This window comes from Saprolegnia parasitica, assembly GCF_000151545.1.
Source record: "Saprolegnia parasitica CBS 223.65 unplaced genomic scaffold supercont2.75, whole genome shotgun sequence".
NCBI lineage: Eukaryota > Oomycota > Saprolegniomycetes > Saprolegniales > Saprolegniaceae > Saprolegnia > Saprolegnia parasitica.
Window position 1 is genome coordinate 62562 of NW_012156469.1, and position 14410 is coordinate 76971.

General features: G+C 62.9%; 1 protein-coding gene across 1 annotated transcript; it reads left to right on the plus strand.

Moving 5' to 3' along the window:
* Positions 1-1547: 1547 nt before the first annotated feature.
* SPRG_21096 (hypothetical protein) lies at positions 1548-13942 on the plus strand (the record flags this gene model as incomplete). The annotated part of the gene is made up of 11 exons (XM_012351175.1): positions 1548-2580; positions 2623-3940; positions 3991-11869; positions 11919-12059; positions 12107-12705; positions 12758-13076; positions 13127-13376; positions 13422-13536; positions 13601-13664; positions 13714-13764; positions 13820-13942. The coding sequence occupies 11 exons, from the start codon at positions 1548-1550 to the stop codon at positions 13940-13942; spliced, it is 11892 nt and encodes a 3963-aa protein (XP_012206565.1).
* Positions 13943-14410: the final 468 nt, after the last annotated feature.

The following is a 14410-nucleotide window of genomic DNA, read 5'->3' on the forward strand; positions in this document are numbered from 1 at the left end:
CGTGAATCATACTGCACTTAAAAGAGAATAAATAACTGTGACAGTTGTCCTCGCCCGCGGGCTTTATACTCACACAGACTATGAACCGCGGTGCTTGCACTCTAGCTCTACTAGCCCTATTTTCAGTAGTAGGAGCTCCCTCCGGTGAGCCTTCGCTTCCACGGGGCCATTACTCGGCTTACCCCGCTCGCCCAAAAACTTCTTCCTACCATCATCCGTTCATTTAGGCAATCGCTTTTTGGATCCAAGAAGGCGACGCCCGACTCCAAGGCTTTCGGGGGTACTTACATCACGTGCAACTGCACGAAGCCAAAGCGCTCTCGGTCAAGGAAATCGCCAAGTTTGTCGGCAGCAAGAAGGCGTGCCTCGAGGCGTTGCATGTATCGCGCGACAGCTCTGTCGTCGCGACAACGGCCGCGTCGAGTGCTTCGCTGCGCCTCGAGACGACGTATGCGCCGCTACCGGCTCGCGATGTGGTGTTTGCGCCGTCGCGCGGCGGGCCGCTTTGTGTGTCGTCGCGCCTCTTTCAGGCCTGTCCCAAGTGGCCCCACGCCTTCCACTGCGAGGCCATTGTGCGCTACACACCGCACGCACGGTTCCAAGTCGTGCTGGGATGCTTTGAACACGGCGGCCCCTCGTATCTCTTTGTGTTGGGGGTCACGCCGACGGGTCGTCTCTGCTTTCGGTCGCGTGAACGCAAGTTTGGTACTGCCCAACGCCACCTCTGCGAGAATGGCGTGCACAAGATCGGGCTCAGCTTTACGACGGACCGTGTCGTCTTTTACGTCGATGGCGTCGCCGTCGAACGCGTGGTGTCGAGCGGCGCGTCGCTCGATCCGAACGGCCTCAGCCCAACGTTGGCGTTTGTCGTCGGCGGCGCGCCGAGTGTGCTGAGCTTTGCGCCGTGGCAGGGCGACGTGCGCCTCGTGCGCGTCTTGGCGAGTCCGCCCTGTGAGAAGCAAGTGCCTCGAGACGTGTTGGCGCGCTACGCGTTCCTCGAAGGCCGTGGGACTATCGTTCACGATACGACGGGGCGTGTCCCGCTGTGGCATGGCACACTCGCCTCGGACGCTGGGTGGACGACGACGACGACGACGCAGGATGCGACAAGTCATGCCAACGAGCCGAGGATGACGACGACGACGACGCCGACGTCGCTGCCTGGCCAGATTCTCGCCGCACTCGAGCCGCGTGCGGCAGCCACGATCGCGTCGCTGCAGGTGAAGCACGCGTCCGTGGCGTTGAGTGCCGTGGACGTCATGTCGTCGGTCGTGTGGCCGCATGTGCTCACGTTTCTTTTGCTGCACTCGGTGCTGGCGCAGTGGATGCAGGAGACGGACCTTCTCGATGGTCCGCAGGTGCTCGGGCTCTTGCGCGTCTTGCGGGCCAACTTTTCGCCGCTCATGTCGCACTCGCCGACGTCACTTGGGCTACCGCCGGCCCGCGTCGGCCTTGGCATGCAAGCAGCCTCGTCCTCGTCGTCGTTTGCGGAGCGACTTCGCGACACGTTGATGCGCTGCGAGTCGATCGATTGGTTCGATGACGATATGAACGACGCGGTGCGCGCCGAGGCCATCGCGACACAAACAGCAGGCCTGGAAGTGTTTTGCCCGACGCCACTGGCCCGTGCCGAGCTGCTCTTGCGGCTCTTGAGTAGCGTCGACGTGCTGCGTCTCGACACGCTGTGCGACGCACTGAGCTCGAAGCCGCATTTGCTGGCGCAATGGATGCCGGCCAGTGACGCGCCATCGTCGTCGTCGTCGCTCTTCCCGTGGCCGCTCGATGCCGTCAAGCGCAGTCTTCTCGACACGAGCGACGATGACAACAACGACGTGCCGCGTATCAAGAAGGCCGAAGTCATTAGCGTGCTCCAGAAACTCCCGCGCATGCCATCGCTGGATGCGACGTCGCCCGCCGAACAACTCGTTGTCTTGTACGAAGAGTGGCAGCGCTTTTACGTGGCGAGCACGTCTATCGTGCCCATCGAGACGACAAAAACGCTCTTGAAAGCGCTCTTGAGCGCGTCGACGCATGGGACGGCGTCGGCGCGAACGCTCTTGGTGGCGCTTCAAGACCGTCTTTTGTCCGACGTGCGGCGGCACTGGACGCCGTGCACAGTGTCGCGCCTGCTGCAGTGGCACGAAGACACGCGCTTCTTCAAGGTTGTCAACTGCCCCATTGGTGTGCGCGAGACGCCCAACGTCAAGGCGCCCAAGACGGGCCGCACGCTCAGCATTGGCCAAATCATCGAGACCAAGAACGTGCTCCAGTACCAAAACGACGCTGTCCAGTATGTCGAGCTGCTCACGGGTGGCTGGGTCTTTGACGTCGACCCGACCGATGGGATGCTGCTTCTCGACGAACATGCGGCCAACAATGCGCAGCCGACACGACGCGCGTACTCGCTCACGGCGCTACTCGACGGCCAGGCCAAGGCGACTGCATCGCCGCTGGGTGGGCACATGCGATTTGAAGTCCCGTCCGACGAGGGGCTCGACGTGTCGGCCGATGGCTTGAGCGTCACCAACACGACGGGCGGCGCGTGGCGGACGGCGTTGGGTTCCAAAACGTTTACACGAGGTACGGCGTAGCTCGGATGCGGAAGCATCACAAATGGAATAGGGTCTGGCGTGCACACGTGGCAAGTGACGATATTCCGGGTCCAGAACATTGGCCAACTCTTTCTCGGGATTGCCTCGACTGCACCATCCACGGTGCGGTCGTACGTCGGCAGTGACCCCGGTAGCTACGGCTGGCAGCTTACAGGCGACTGGTACCATGCGGGTGTTCGCACCAAGGCGTCGCATCTACCGCTCCTTGGCCCGGCGCCGATCGTACTCGACGTGAAGCTCGACACGACGATGGGGACACTTCTCGTGGTCAATACCACGTCGAACGCGCCCGTGGGACCTGCGCTCGTGCTCGACTTGGTCGCAGGGGAGGCCTACGCGCCCGCGATCTCGCTCTGCAACGCCCACGACGCCATTGCCTTCTCGACCTCGGCGGTGGCTCTTGGTGGGGATGCGATCACTGTGGACGGACGAACGAATGCCCCGCCAAACCTCGAGCCGACGCCGCTGGCAGCCTTTTACGCCAAGACGCTGCTTGCAGCGTGCAAGTCGGCGGCAGCTCGGCAAGAACTGTCCTCGCTCTTGACACCGGTCGTCGCGTCCATGCTGTGCTGGTCCAACGTCGACGACGAGCCGTTTGTACTCGACACGATCGACGAGATTTTGCTGCAAGAGACTTGCAGTATGTCGCCGGACGAGTCGGACGCACGTCTCTTGCTCGGAGGGCTTGGCGGCCACTTGTACGGGCAGCGCATTGGCGCCTCGCCCGAGACGCACATTGACGAGGCCGACGCGCGTTGGCTTCGGTCCCCGCTCTTCCAAGCTGGCTTGTCCTCGAGCAAACCGTCGACGTCGGCGTTCTACAAGCAGCTCTTCGACGGCCTCCACCCATCTTTTGACAAGTGGGTGCTCAAGTTTGCCAACGCGAGCCCGCTCGTCGTGCGCATGGGCGGCGCGAGCCTGGAAAAGGCCATCCGCGCCGTGCTTGGGTGTATGCTGTACCACTGCGGCATGAGCTCGTATGCCGAGTTTGAGGACAAGGCCAACGCGGCCAAGACATCGCCGGCGCCCAAGCCGCTCCGCTCGCTGTGGCAAAAGGCGTACGAGCTCAAGGCGTATGCCCTCCGGCTGAAAAACTCGCACGGGCTGTCGTACGACGAGATTGCGGCAACGCTTTTGGCCAAAGTGGACTTTCTCTTGCATTTGAGCCCGACGAAAGCCGACGATGGCCTTGGCGTCTACTACCACGAACTGCCGACGCTGGTGCGCAAGATCTCGATGGGCAAGCGCAGCAGTTCGTTTGACGCGGATGAGACACCCGACGCCAGCCTCCGCGATGTCGACGCCGAGATCATTGCCAACATTGCGGCGTTTTGCCGCGGCGACTGCAATCTGAAAAGCTCAGCGAGCACCTGCAGAGTGCGCAGGCCATGGCGCTCCAGCGTGCGCACGGCCTTCGTCGCGTGACCAAGCTCGTCTCAGCGCTGCGGCTTCCGTGCAAAGCCGCAATTTTGTTGCAAGTGGTCGCTGCGATCCGCGCCTCGGACGTGTGGCACTACTCGTCCGGCATCTCGGGCTGTCCCCATGCGCTCCAGCACGACGTTCGGTGCGCGTTTGAAGGCTACTACAATGTCCTCGTGCGACACCTCTCGGTCGCGACGACGCAGCCGACGAGCTGGCAACTGCTGTTGCTCGACGCCCTCGGTGTGCGCATTTTGCCAGACGACCACGCACTCGTCGCGGCCGGCCGCGTCTTCCACGTGCTTCAAGAGATCCTCGATGTGGGCCGCGCCGACGTCCGCCAAGCGACGATGAAGGTCGTGTATCTCCTCGCCGTCCAAGTCGCAAGCGAAGGCGATGGCAACCAAAACCCGGCACTGGCCCCGTCGCATGTTTTGACGCCGCCGCACTTTACGCGCCAGCTCTCGGGACCGCAAACGCTAAGCTCGGCCGTGTTTGAGATGCTCTACAACGAGCTCTCGCTCGTCGTCCATCGTCTCCTCGAGTCGCACAAGACGTCGCGCACGTATGCGCTCGACGTGTTGGGGGAGAACCCGAGTTTGCTGGGCATTTTGTCGCTGCTGCAGTTTGTGTCGTCGTCGCCCGCGTGCAATGCGTCGCTCGCAACGACGCCATGGCTCTCGATCTTTGTGACCATCGCCTGCTTTGGCGGCACCGAGCCACAAGTTCGGTCGATGCAACTCCTCGCGACGCTCCTCCCGGTGTGCAACCCCGTCGTCGTGACGCTCGAGCTGCCGTTTACGCTGGAAGGGCTCGTCGCGACGCCGTCGAGCGTGCGCGGTGCGACCGACCTGCTTATGTTTCTCGTGCAAGCCGTCGGTGCACCGCTGCACGCACAGCCGTCCGAGAGCCTGCCGCGCTCGAGCCGCACAGCGCTCTCGCTGGCGTCCGAGAGCGTGAGTCTGCTGCGCGTCTTGCTGGAAGAAGCGGCGTGGCATCCCCTCGTGCTCGAGGTTCTCCAGTCTATGTTTCGGTCCGACGACGTCACGGTGCAAATCGGCGTCCTTGGCGTCTTGGGGTCGTTTGTCGAACCGATTCGGTACGGTGGATACGCTACAATTCCACATCATGACGGTATGGTCATGCTGGTCGACCCGAACTGCGATTTTGGCAGCGCGACCGTGCTCTGCGACCACATATCGACGCCCGTGTCGACGGCCGAGATGACGACGGTGCCCAAGCACACGCTGTCGCTGACAATCTTACCGGATGCGTTTGTCGATGCGATCCTCGAGTCGGCGGCCAACGCTTTGCTGGCGCCGATCCCGAGCGAGACTCTCTTTCTGCACCTCCTCCACGTCGCCCACCGCATCTTTTGCGAGCATCCGACGCAGTTGTTTGACATTGTCGCCAAGAGCCCCATGCTGGCGCGCAAGGTCTTTGAGCTCGGCGGCCTTCTCTCGACGTCGAGCGGTCTCCCGAGTCTCCCTCTCGTCGAGGCCAAGTTTGAGATGCTGCAAGCGCTCCAGTACAACCACATGTATGGCAACATGCGTGACGCGCTCTACCCACTGCCGGCGTTTTCTGAGGCGCCGCCGCCCACCGACGTCGTTGTCGCCGGCGTCGCTGTGTGCAACGTGGCCTTTCACGACGGGCTGCTCTGCACGCTCAAGCAGGTGTCGACGTTTGATACACCGGTCGGCATTGGCTCGGATGCCATCCAGTGGCTCGAGGCGCTCCTCAATCACATGCTCTTCAAGACCGTCGAGAGTCTCCTGAGTGTCTGGACCACGATCGAGCGCAGTGCAGCGAGCCGGCTGGATGTGCAGACGGCCGTCGAGACCGTCTACCGCGCGATCGCGCTGCCCGAGATGCTCCAGGCGGCGTGTGCCGAAGCCAATGAGTGGCTCTCGAACCGCGATCATTGGGGCGTCGAGTGGGGCGTCCACGAGACTCGGATCGTCGACTACGTAGTGGCGCAGCTCGAGGCGGCGATGCCGGGCAAGGGCGCTGCGTGGCGGGACACGTGCAACGCGCTGCAGCTGGGTCCGTATCTCTGTGCGACGTGCGAGTGCTTGGCAGCCGACGTGCTCAGCCTCGCGATCGAGGTCTCGCGGCGGCACGACCAAGACCCGCCTTTGATTTCGCTGGCCTTTGTGCTACAGGCCATGCACGACGACGAAGAGCTGCACCGACTGCTCGAGTACCACGAAGCGTTTTTGGGCTCGGGCCCGACGCCCATGCGCCGCGACGAACGGTCGTCGGCCGACCGCGTCCTCGACGTCCGGGTGCAGTCGATGATGACCATGGGGTTTCCCGAAGCGTGGTGCAAGCGGGCGCTCGAAGAGTCCAACCACGAAGTCAACACGGCGCTTAACTGGATTCTGAGCAACGGCCACTTGCTGGATGCGCCGATGTACGAGTCGACGATGACGACGCTGGCGACACCCGAAACGCCGGGGACGCCGGGCACACCGCGCGAGCCAGCGCCCACTCTCGAGTGCGAGCCGGCCGACGACGCTGGGCCGTGCCACGTGCTGACGGACGCAGCCAACATGGACGTCTCGGGCTCCGCGTACACGGCACTGTGGGCCTTGCCCATCGTGCCGTCGACGGTCGTGACGTTCTCGGTGCAAGCGACGAGCGATGTGAGTATCGGTCTCTTTGCGTCGCTCGACCACGCCACTGTGCAGGAAGTGGTGCTGGGCGCCAAGCACAATACGCTCCTTGAAGTCTACGATGTCGTCGCGGGCAGCACGGAGAAGCGGCTTCTTGCAAGTGACACGGGCGCGTTCGTCGATCCATCCACTGCGGTGCCGTACTGGCTGGTCGTGACGCCGACGCGTGTGCACCTTGGCTATGGCCACGTCGTCGCGCGTGCTAGCTTGCTTCTCGCGTGGGCCGCGCCATGTCTCTCGCACGTTTCGTTTGCCACGCTCGGGCAGCCCGCGCTGCTCTCGGGCATTCAAATTCGCGCTTTTGACGAAGAAGACGACGACGGCGGTCTCGCCTCCTCCGTGATCGAGGCAGCGCTCGCGCGACGCAACTGCATTCGACCGCTCGACGACCCCGAGCAACTCTCGGACATGACCTTTTGCTTTCACGACGAGACGCCGTCGAGTTCGAGCTACGAGCGGGAGCATGTGTTCCACCCGTGGGCGCCTGCATCGTCGCGGGTCGGGTTTGCCGAGTGCGCGGCCAAGTTTTCCGCCGACGAGCTCGCGAGCGACGTGCTCTCAACCTCGACGACCCTCCGTGTGCTGTACGCCCGTCGGCTCGGTGTCGGTGTTCTCGCCGCCTGCAAAGACGACATTTCCGTGCTCCTCGACGTCTTTGAGGGGCACGCCGATCTGTTTGTGCCGTTTGTGAGTCTTGTCGCGCACCGGGCGTGGGTCAGCGACTTTGCGACGACGATGACGCGTCCGCCACTCGGAACGACGCGCCTCACGACGCCCGATCTGCTCCAGCCGACGCTGCGTGCGCTGTGCGCGACCGCGAATCCGCTCCGATTGGCGATCACGACGTTTCTCACGACGCAAATGGATCGCTTTCTGCGGGACGGACACCAAGGGACGCTTTCGTGGCGCCGCGCGCACAGCGACAAGCTCGACGCGTACTTTCGCAACGACGCCGACTTGCGCTTCCTCGGGCTGCTCACGTCCTGGCTCCTCGAGAGCGACGACGCCATCGCGCTCACGCCGTCGAGCGTTGCCTACGATCTCTACTTTATCTGGGTCAAGGCGCTCCAGTCGAGTCATCTCGAAGTGCAGCAAAAGGCGCTCCAAGTCCTTTGCCGCATGCTCTTGCGCGCGCTCAACGACAACACCGTGTCCAACGACGTGCTCATCGCGCTTCGGCGGTCGCTCTCGGTGACATACCTCGAAGAGAACGCTCGTCGGCTCTTGGCGTTTGAAGACGAAGTGTACCCGCTCTACTCGCGCTACTTTCAGGCACACGTGGAGCTTCTCTCGGTGCTACAGCGGTTCCCGGCGCCAGTGACGCCGCCGATGCGGTACGCGCTGCGGTTCAAAGGCGGCTGCGCCTACGTGGGGCTCGCGACCGACGACCTCTTGCCGCCGTGGACGGCGCAGTACTGTCTCTCGCCCGAGCGTGGCGGCGCCAAGGCGATTCTCGCGTCGTCGGCCAACGGCTGCATTGCGCTGCGCTCGGCAGAGCATGCAGGCGTGAGTGTCGTGAGCTACCGTGAGCCAAGCTCGACGACATTGTTCGAGACCACCGTGCCGTACGATTGCTGGTCGGTGCTTTGCCTCGTCGCGTCGCCGACCCAAGTGACGCTCTATCTCAACGGCGTCCGCGTGGCCTCGCAGCCATTGGCTGGGTTTGCGCTCCCGATGCAGTTTATTGGCCACGACATGTATGGCGTCCGCGGCCGCGTCGCCAACGTCCGGTACTTTAACGCAGCGCTTGACGACGCCAACGTTGCTGCACTCTCGGCCCTCGACCTGCACCAGTGCTGCAGCGAAGAACACGATGTGGTAACCAGTGCCGAGACTATGGACTTGGTCCCGGCGCTGACAATCATCGGGCACTGGCCGCTCCAGGAAGGCGCCGGGACGCACGTCTACGACGTGAGCGAGCACTTGAACGAGAGCGCGATTGTCGGCGCCAGCTGGACCTGTGCGCCGTCGCCAACGCTCGTACCGCCCACGGTGTTGTCGCTGCCGACGTCCAAGGTCGTCTTTACGGGCGCCGGGACGTGGACGCGCGATGCGTGCGCGGCGCTCGGTGGTCCTTGGAGCCAAGCGCGGTCGATGGCCTTTTCCCTCGAGTTGTATGCCACGTCGTCGTCGTCATCGTCATCATCGTCCTATGATGTCATGGGTCGTCTTGTGCTCAACGCCCGCATCACGTGCATTGTGTTTGGCCAAGCGACGGTCGATGGCGAGGTGTCGTTTGCGATGCAGAGCCTTCGCCAAGACATCAAGGAAGCGTATTCGCCGCTCGAGTGGATGGCGCACATGCGCTTCTCAGGCCGGCACCGCGCGGGGCAGCTGCTCGGCGCGTGGACCACGACGATGGCCCAGACCGTCGTCACGTCGCTGCCGTCCGCCATGTCGTTCTTGCCGTCGTGTAGCGACGCGATCGAAGTCTTTGACGGCGGCCGACGGGTGCAGAGTCTCCTTCGGAAGGGCAAGAAGCGCGCGGGCCTCGTCTTTTGCGCGTTTGGTGTCGAGGCCTTGGCCAAGCACTGGCACTCGGCGCCGTCGCCCGATCTCTCGCTCGACCAACAACTGTTTGTACACAACCGCACCGATACGTTCGTCACCGTGCGCGTGCACGGCCTCGTGACGCATGGCAAGGTCTACTACGAGCTCGTGCTGCAGTCCAAGGGCCTCATGCAGCTCGGGTGGGCGAGTCCTGGCTTCCGCCCGGCGTTTACGACCCATGGCGTCGGCGATCACTTTGGCTCGTTTGGCGTCGACGGCAAGCGCCGAAAGAAATGGTGCAACACGGGCCACGCGTACGGGTCCGAGTCGTGGAGCTGGAACACTGGCGACGTCCTCGGCGTCTTATTGGACATGGACGCGCGCGAGATGCGGTTCACGCACAACGGTCTCGACCTCGGGCTCGCGTTTGCGGAAGCCGACTACGCCCAAGTACCATGGAGTGCGGGGTTGTACCCGGCGGGCAGCTTCTCGAGCGGCCAAAGCGCCAAGATCAACGTGGGCCACACGCCGTTCCAGTATGCGCCGCCGGAAGGATTTGTGGCCGTGGCGTCCATGATTGATGTTTCGCATGTCGATGTGTTCAACCACCGCACCAAGCAGTTTGCACCCGTGTGCGCGCATCATCGGGTCACGTCGCGCGTGGCGCCGCCACCGCCGTCTCTCTCCCGCGGGTCGATCCACTGGGAGGTCGAGATCATGACGCTGCAAGCCACGGACGGTCTCCGCGTCGGGATCGCGACGCCGAGCGCCGACCCGAACGGTCTTCTCGGCGGCGACGCCTACGGCTGGGGCGTTTGCGCGACCGGCAAGACGTACCACGGCGGCCACAGCCAGCGACTCGCAACAGTAGGGTTTGCACAAGGCGACGTGGTCGGCCTCGAGCTCAACATGGACCTCGGGACGCTGGTCGTGTATCGTAACGGGCTTCTCCTCGGCACGGCCTTTTCGAATCTCCACTTGTCGCTGCCGATGCAGTGCTTTGTCCACGGCACCAACGGATTTGTGCCGTGCGTGAGCCTGTATCGACCGCAGACGAGCGTCTTTGTGCGTGGCCTCAAGCACGGCCGCGGCGAACTCCGGTACCCGCCGAGCCACAGCCACGAGCGCTTTACGGGGCACTGGGAGCACGGGCGTCGACACGGCCTCGGACAGCTCACGTTGCGCGGCGAGAAGGAGGGGTACTACCTCGGACACTGGGACGCCAACCACCTCGAGGGCATTCCGGCGTTTGTGGCGCCGGTTCCGCTCTGCGTCTCGACACTCTACCCGTCCGTGTGGAAGACGCTGCGTTTCCAGCGCGCGGCCGACCATCCGACCCAAACGACCCGCACCCAGCGCTTTCGCAAGGGCAAAGTCGTGCCCGAGGCGGTCACGGACGCCGACGTGGTCGCGGAACCGCTCCCGAGCGCGTTGCCGCCGATCAATCTCCAAGCCGCCGCGACGGCTCCGTGGTATCCGGCGGTGCCATCGACCTTGGGCTACGTCACGCCGACCACCGACGCCGTGCAAACGATCACGCAGGACGTCGAGCTGCGCGGTGTCTGGGAAGCGCATTGCGAGCAAGCGTTTACGCTCGTACCGCCGCCGACCGCCTACGACATGATCGCCATGAGTCCCGACCTCATGGGCGTCCGGCTCGAGGCCCACGCGAGCACGGGCACGCATCTCTTGGTCCGCGGCAACACGGCGTACACGTCGGGCGTGCACTATTGGGAAGTGACCATCGAGGCGTGCAACCACGGCAGCGTCTTCCTCGGCGTCGCGGCGCCGAGCGTCTTGTCGCCACCGGACGGCTGGGGCGACTATGGTTTCGTGAGCTACCGCGTCAAGTGGAGCCAGGCCGAAGGCGAACAGCTCTACGGTCGGTACTTCTCGGCCGGCGACAGTATCGGTATCCGTCTCGATATGGACAAGGGCACGCTGGCCTTCTTGAAGGACGGCGACGACTTTGTGCGTGGCCGACCGGCCGTGATTGACATGGGCGTCGCCTTTCGCTTCCTCAAGTCGCAAGCCGGACGAAAAGCCTGTGCGTTTGGTCCGGTGTTTGGCCTCTCGTATCCTGGTGACGCGCTCTCCGTGCGCCGCACCAAGGGCCTGCATTGGCCGACACCGCGCCTGCACGACCGCTTGCATCACGCGCTGGAGGCGGCAAGTCTCGTCCAAACCATGGCATCGACCCAGCGGCTCGACGCGGCGGTGTGGGCGCGCGCGCAGGCGATGCATATGTCGATGACGTCGACGGGGTATTTCCAGCCGCGGGTCTTCCTCACACGCGCGGGGACGCCGCTGCGCGTGTCGGCGGCCATGCGCGACGCGGCGTTGGTGACGACGCGCGGTCAAGCGACGCTCAGCACGCGGTATGGCACGGCGCAGATCCTCGGGCAACGCGACGACCGCGTGTGGTTTCTTATCGAGGGCGAAGAAGGCGCGGGTGCGTGGTACTGGCGGCTGCCGGAAGTGCTTGCGCTTTTGGACCAAGCGCCCATGGAAGAAGAGGCCGCGTGGAGCTGCGAAGCGTGTACGATGCTCAACGACCCGAACCTCTCCAAGTGCCAAATCTGCGAAACGCCACGGACGACGACCGTCCCCGACGACGTGCCGCCGCCCAGCGACGCCGACGTGGAAGCGACGACCGATCCCTTTGTTCTCGTACGCGTTCATTCCTCATTGGATTCGTACGACCGACGGTGATGTGTAGCTTTCGACGGCACCGGACCCGCTCTGGCCGCTCGCTACGCCAGTCGCGCCGCTCACTCCAGATTTTGAAGCGCTCGTCGATAGCTCGAGCAACTGGACACGGCAGCACGACGTGATGCTGGTCGCGCATGTCGATGCCCTCGTACGTCGCTGCTCTCTTGGACTTGAGGTGATGGTCTTCTTTTCTAGTGCGACGTGCAAGCCACGGAGCCCGAGAACCTGGCGTGGGCCGATGTCTGGGAGCACGTGCGTGGTTCGTTGAGTGGGTTTGACGCGTCCTTGGTCGCGGCGCGGTTGGCATGCCTCCTCGTCCTGAACGGCACGGTCGCCCAGCTGCTGCCGTTTGTCGACTTGCACGGAAACGATTTGTTTGCGCTGCCGACGGCGGCCACGGCGGCAGCGCTCGCGACGCTCCGCGATCTGCTCTTTAAGCGCATCAAGATTGCGTTTTGGCGCGACCTGCTCGCGATCACAACCACGCACACGACGCCGCCGTCCGACGAGTACGACCGACCCGACGGTCTGCGCGAAGTGAGTCTGAACCGGATCCAAGCGCTCGAGCCGCACGGGGCCTACGACAAGACGATTTTCGGTCAGCTCGCGACGGCCATGACCAACTGGGACGCATCGTCGCTGCGGCGCGCGTACACGGACGAGCTCCAGGACGCAGGGCAGCCCCGTGCGTTTTACGTCAAGTGCCTCGGCGAAGGCGTCGACGACCACGGCGGGCCGTACAGAGCCGTCTTTCAAACAGCGGGCTGGGAAGAGCCAATTGGGCCCGTGTTGCGGTATGTCCTCGCCACGCCGTCTTGGTGCTATGTCATGACGATCGGTATGTAGACTCTTGGAGCCGTGCCCGAATGCAGTCCAGGCGTCGGGTGCCAATCAAGATAAGTACGTCGTGTCGCCCAGTGCATCACCGTCGCACCTCAAGTTTCTCGGGCGACTGCTGGGGCTTGCGATGCGGCACCGCATTCTCATTCCGCTCAACTGCTCGGAGCTCTTTTGGAAGCCGCTCGTAAGCTTGGCGCTTGACCGAAAGGACTGGAGTGGCGTCGACACGATGGTCGTCCGTGAGCTCCATGACCTCGAACGCCTCAGCGACGAAGAGGTCGCCGGTCTCGAGACGCATGAGATCATTGACCACTTGCTACGCGTGGTACAACCGTGTCCTTGGAGAAAGTACACGTAGCCCTTGTGATGATGTAGGCACAAGCCCCATTGGTCGCGCGGGACGATACACCGCTCACGAGTGCGACCTTGATCGAGATGGTCGACGCGTGCGTGGCCCACCGATTGGCGGCGCAGACGGCGCAGCTGCGACCGCTCATGGAAGGGCTCGCGACCGTTGTGCCGCACGCGGCTCTGAGCCTCTTTACGCCGACGCAGCTCGAGGAGCTTGTGTGTGGGTCGCCCGAGATCGACGTCGAGCTGCTGCAGCGCATCACCGTCTACGATGGTACGCTCGTCACTTCGCGAGCGGGTGGGACATGAATGGGGTTAGGGGTCGATCCGAACGATGCGCACATTCAATTTTTCTGGCAGTGCCTCACCGACATGAACCACGAGCAGCGCAGCAGCTTTGTCAACTTTGTACTGGCGCGGTCGCGTCTGCCACGGTACTTAGGCTTTTTGGATTGTGGATTGTGGCTCTTGGATGTGAGAATTTACGTTTCATGCTAGGTCGTTGGAAGAGTTTACGTTGCATTTCAAGATCCAGGCCGCGGTCGTGGCCGAACACGCCAACGTACGCACTTCTGCGTTCTGTGGTGGTGGTGACGCTCATGATGTTGTAGCCCGACATGTACCTGCCGCACTCGCAGACGTGCTTTTTCTCGCTGAGTCTGGTACGAGACCGAGATGTGCGTGGATCAGGGTCGTGATGGATGATGGATGACGTAGCCGCGGTACAGCTCCAAGGCCATTTGTATGGAGAAGCTGCTGTACGCCATCAGCCATTCGCCGACGATGGACGCCGATTTCATCGACCGCGCGACGACGGGCTGGGAGCACGTGGCGACGTGAGTGCTCGAGTCCATGCTGCCTACTATATACATGTATATATCGATGTACATTTGTCATATCCCTCCGAGGCGATAGAGAGGCATCCACCTCATGCGCACTATTGATGAGATGGTTTGGTCTGTGGGCTAGGGCTGCTTGTGGGGTTAGGGCTGTCGAGACCTCCAGCTTGTATTCATTTATGGCATGGTAAGCGAGGCCCATCTCTTGAAGGCGATTAAAGAGGAGGAGCAACCCTTGGATACAGGAGACTATTGTATCCAAGCTCCTGCGCAACCGACGTCCTTGGACGCCGAGTGCAAAGACGTGCTTCGGGCGCAATGATCTCGTGATGACTGCAACCGGATTCTAATACAGCGGTTAAAATCGGTTGCAACCGGTGGCTATACCTGGATCGGATCTAGCCGAGTCGTCCGGTTGGATCCAAAGGTGGCATATGCCACGAAATTGCAGGGTGGTGGTAATTGTGGC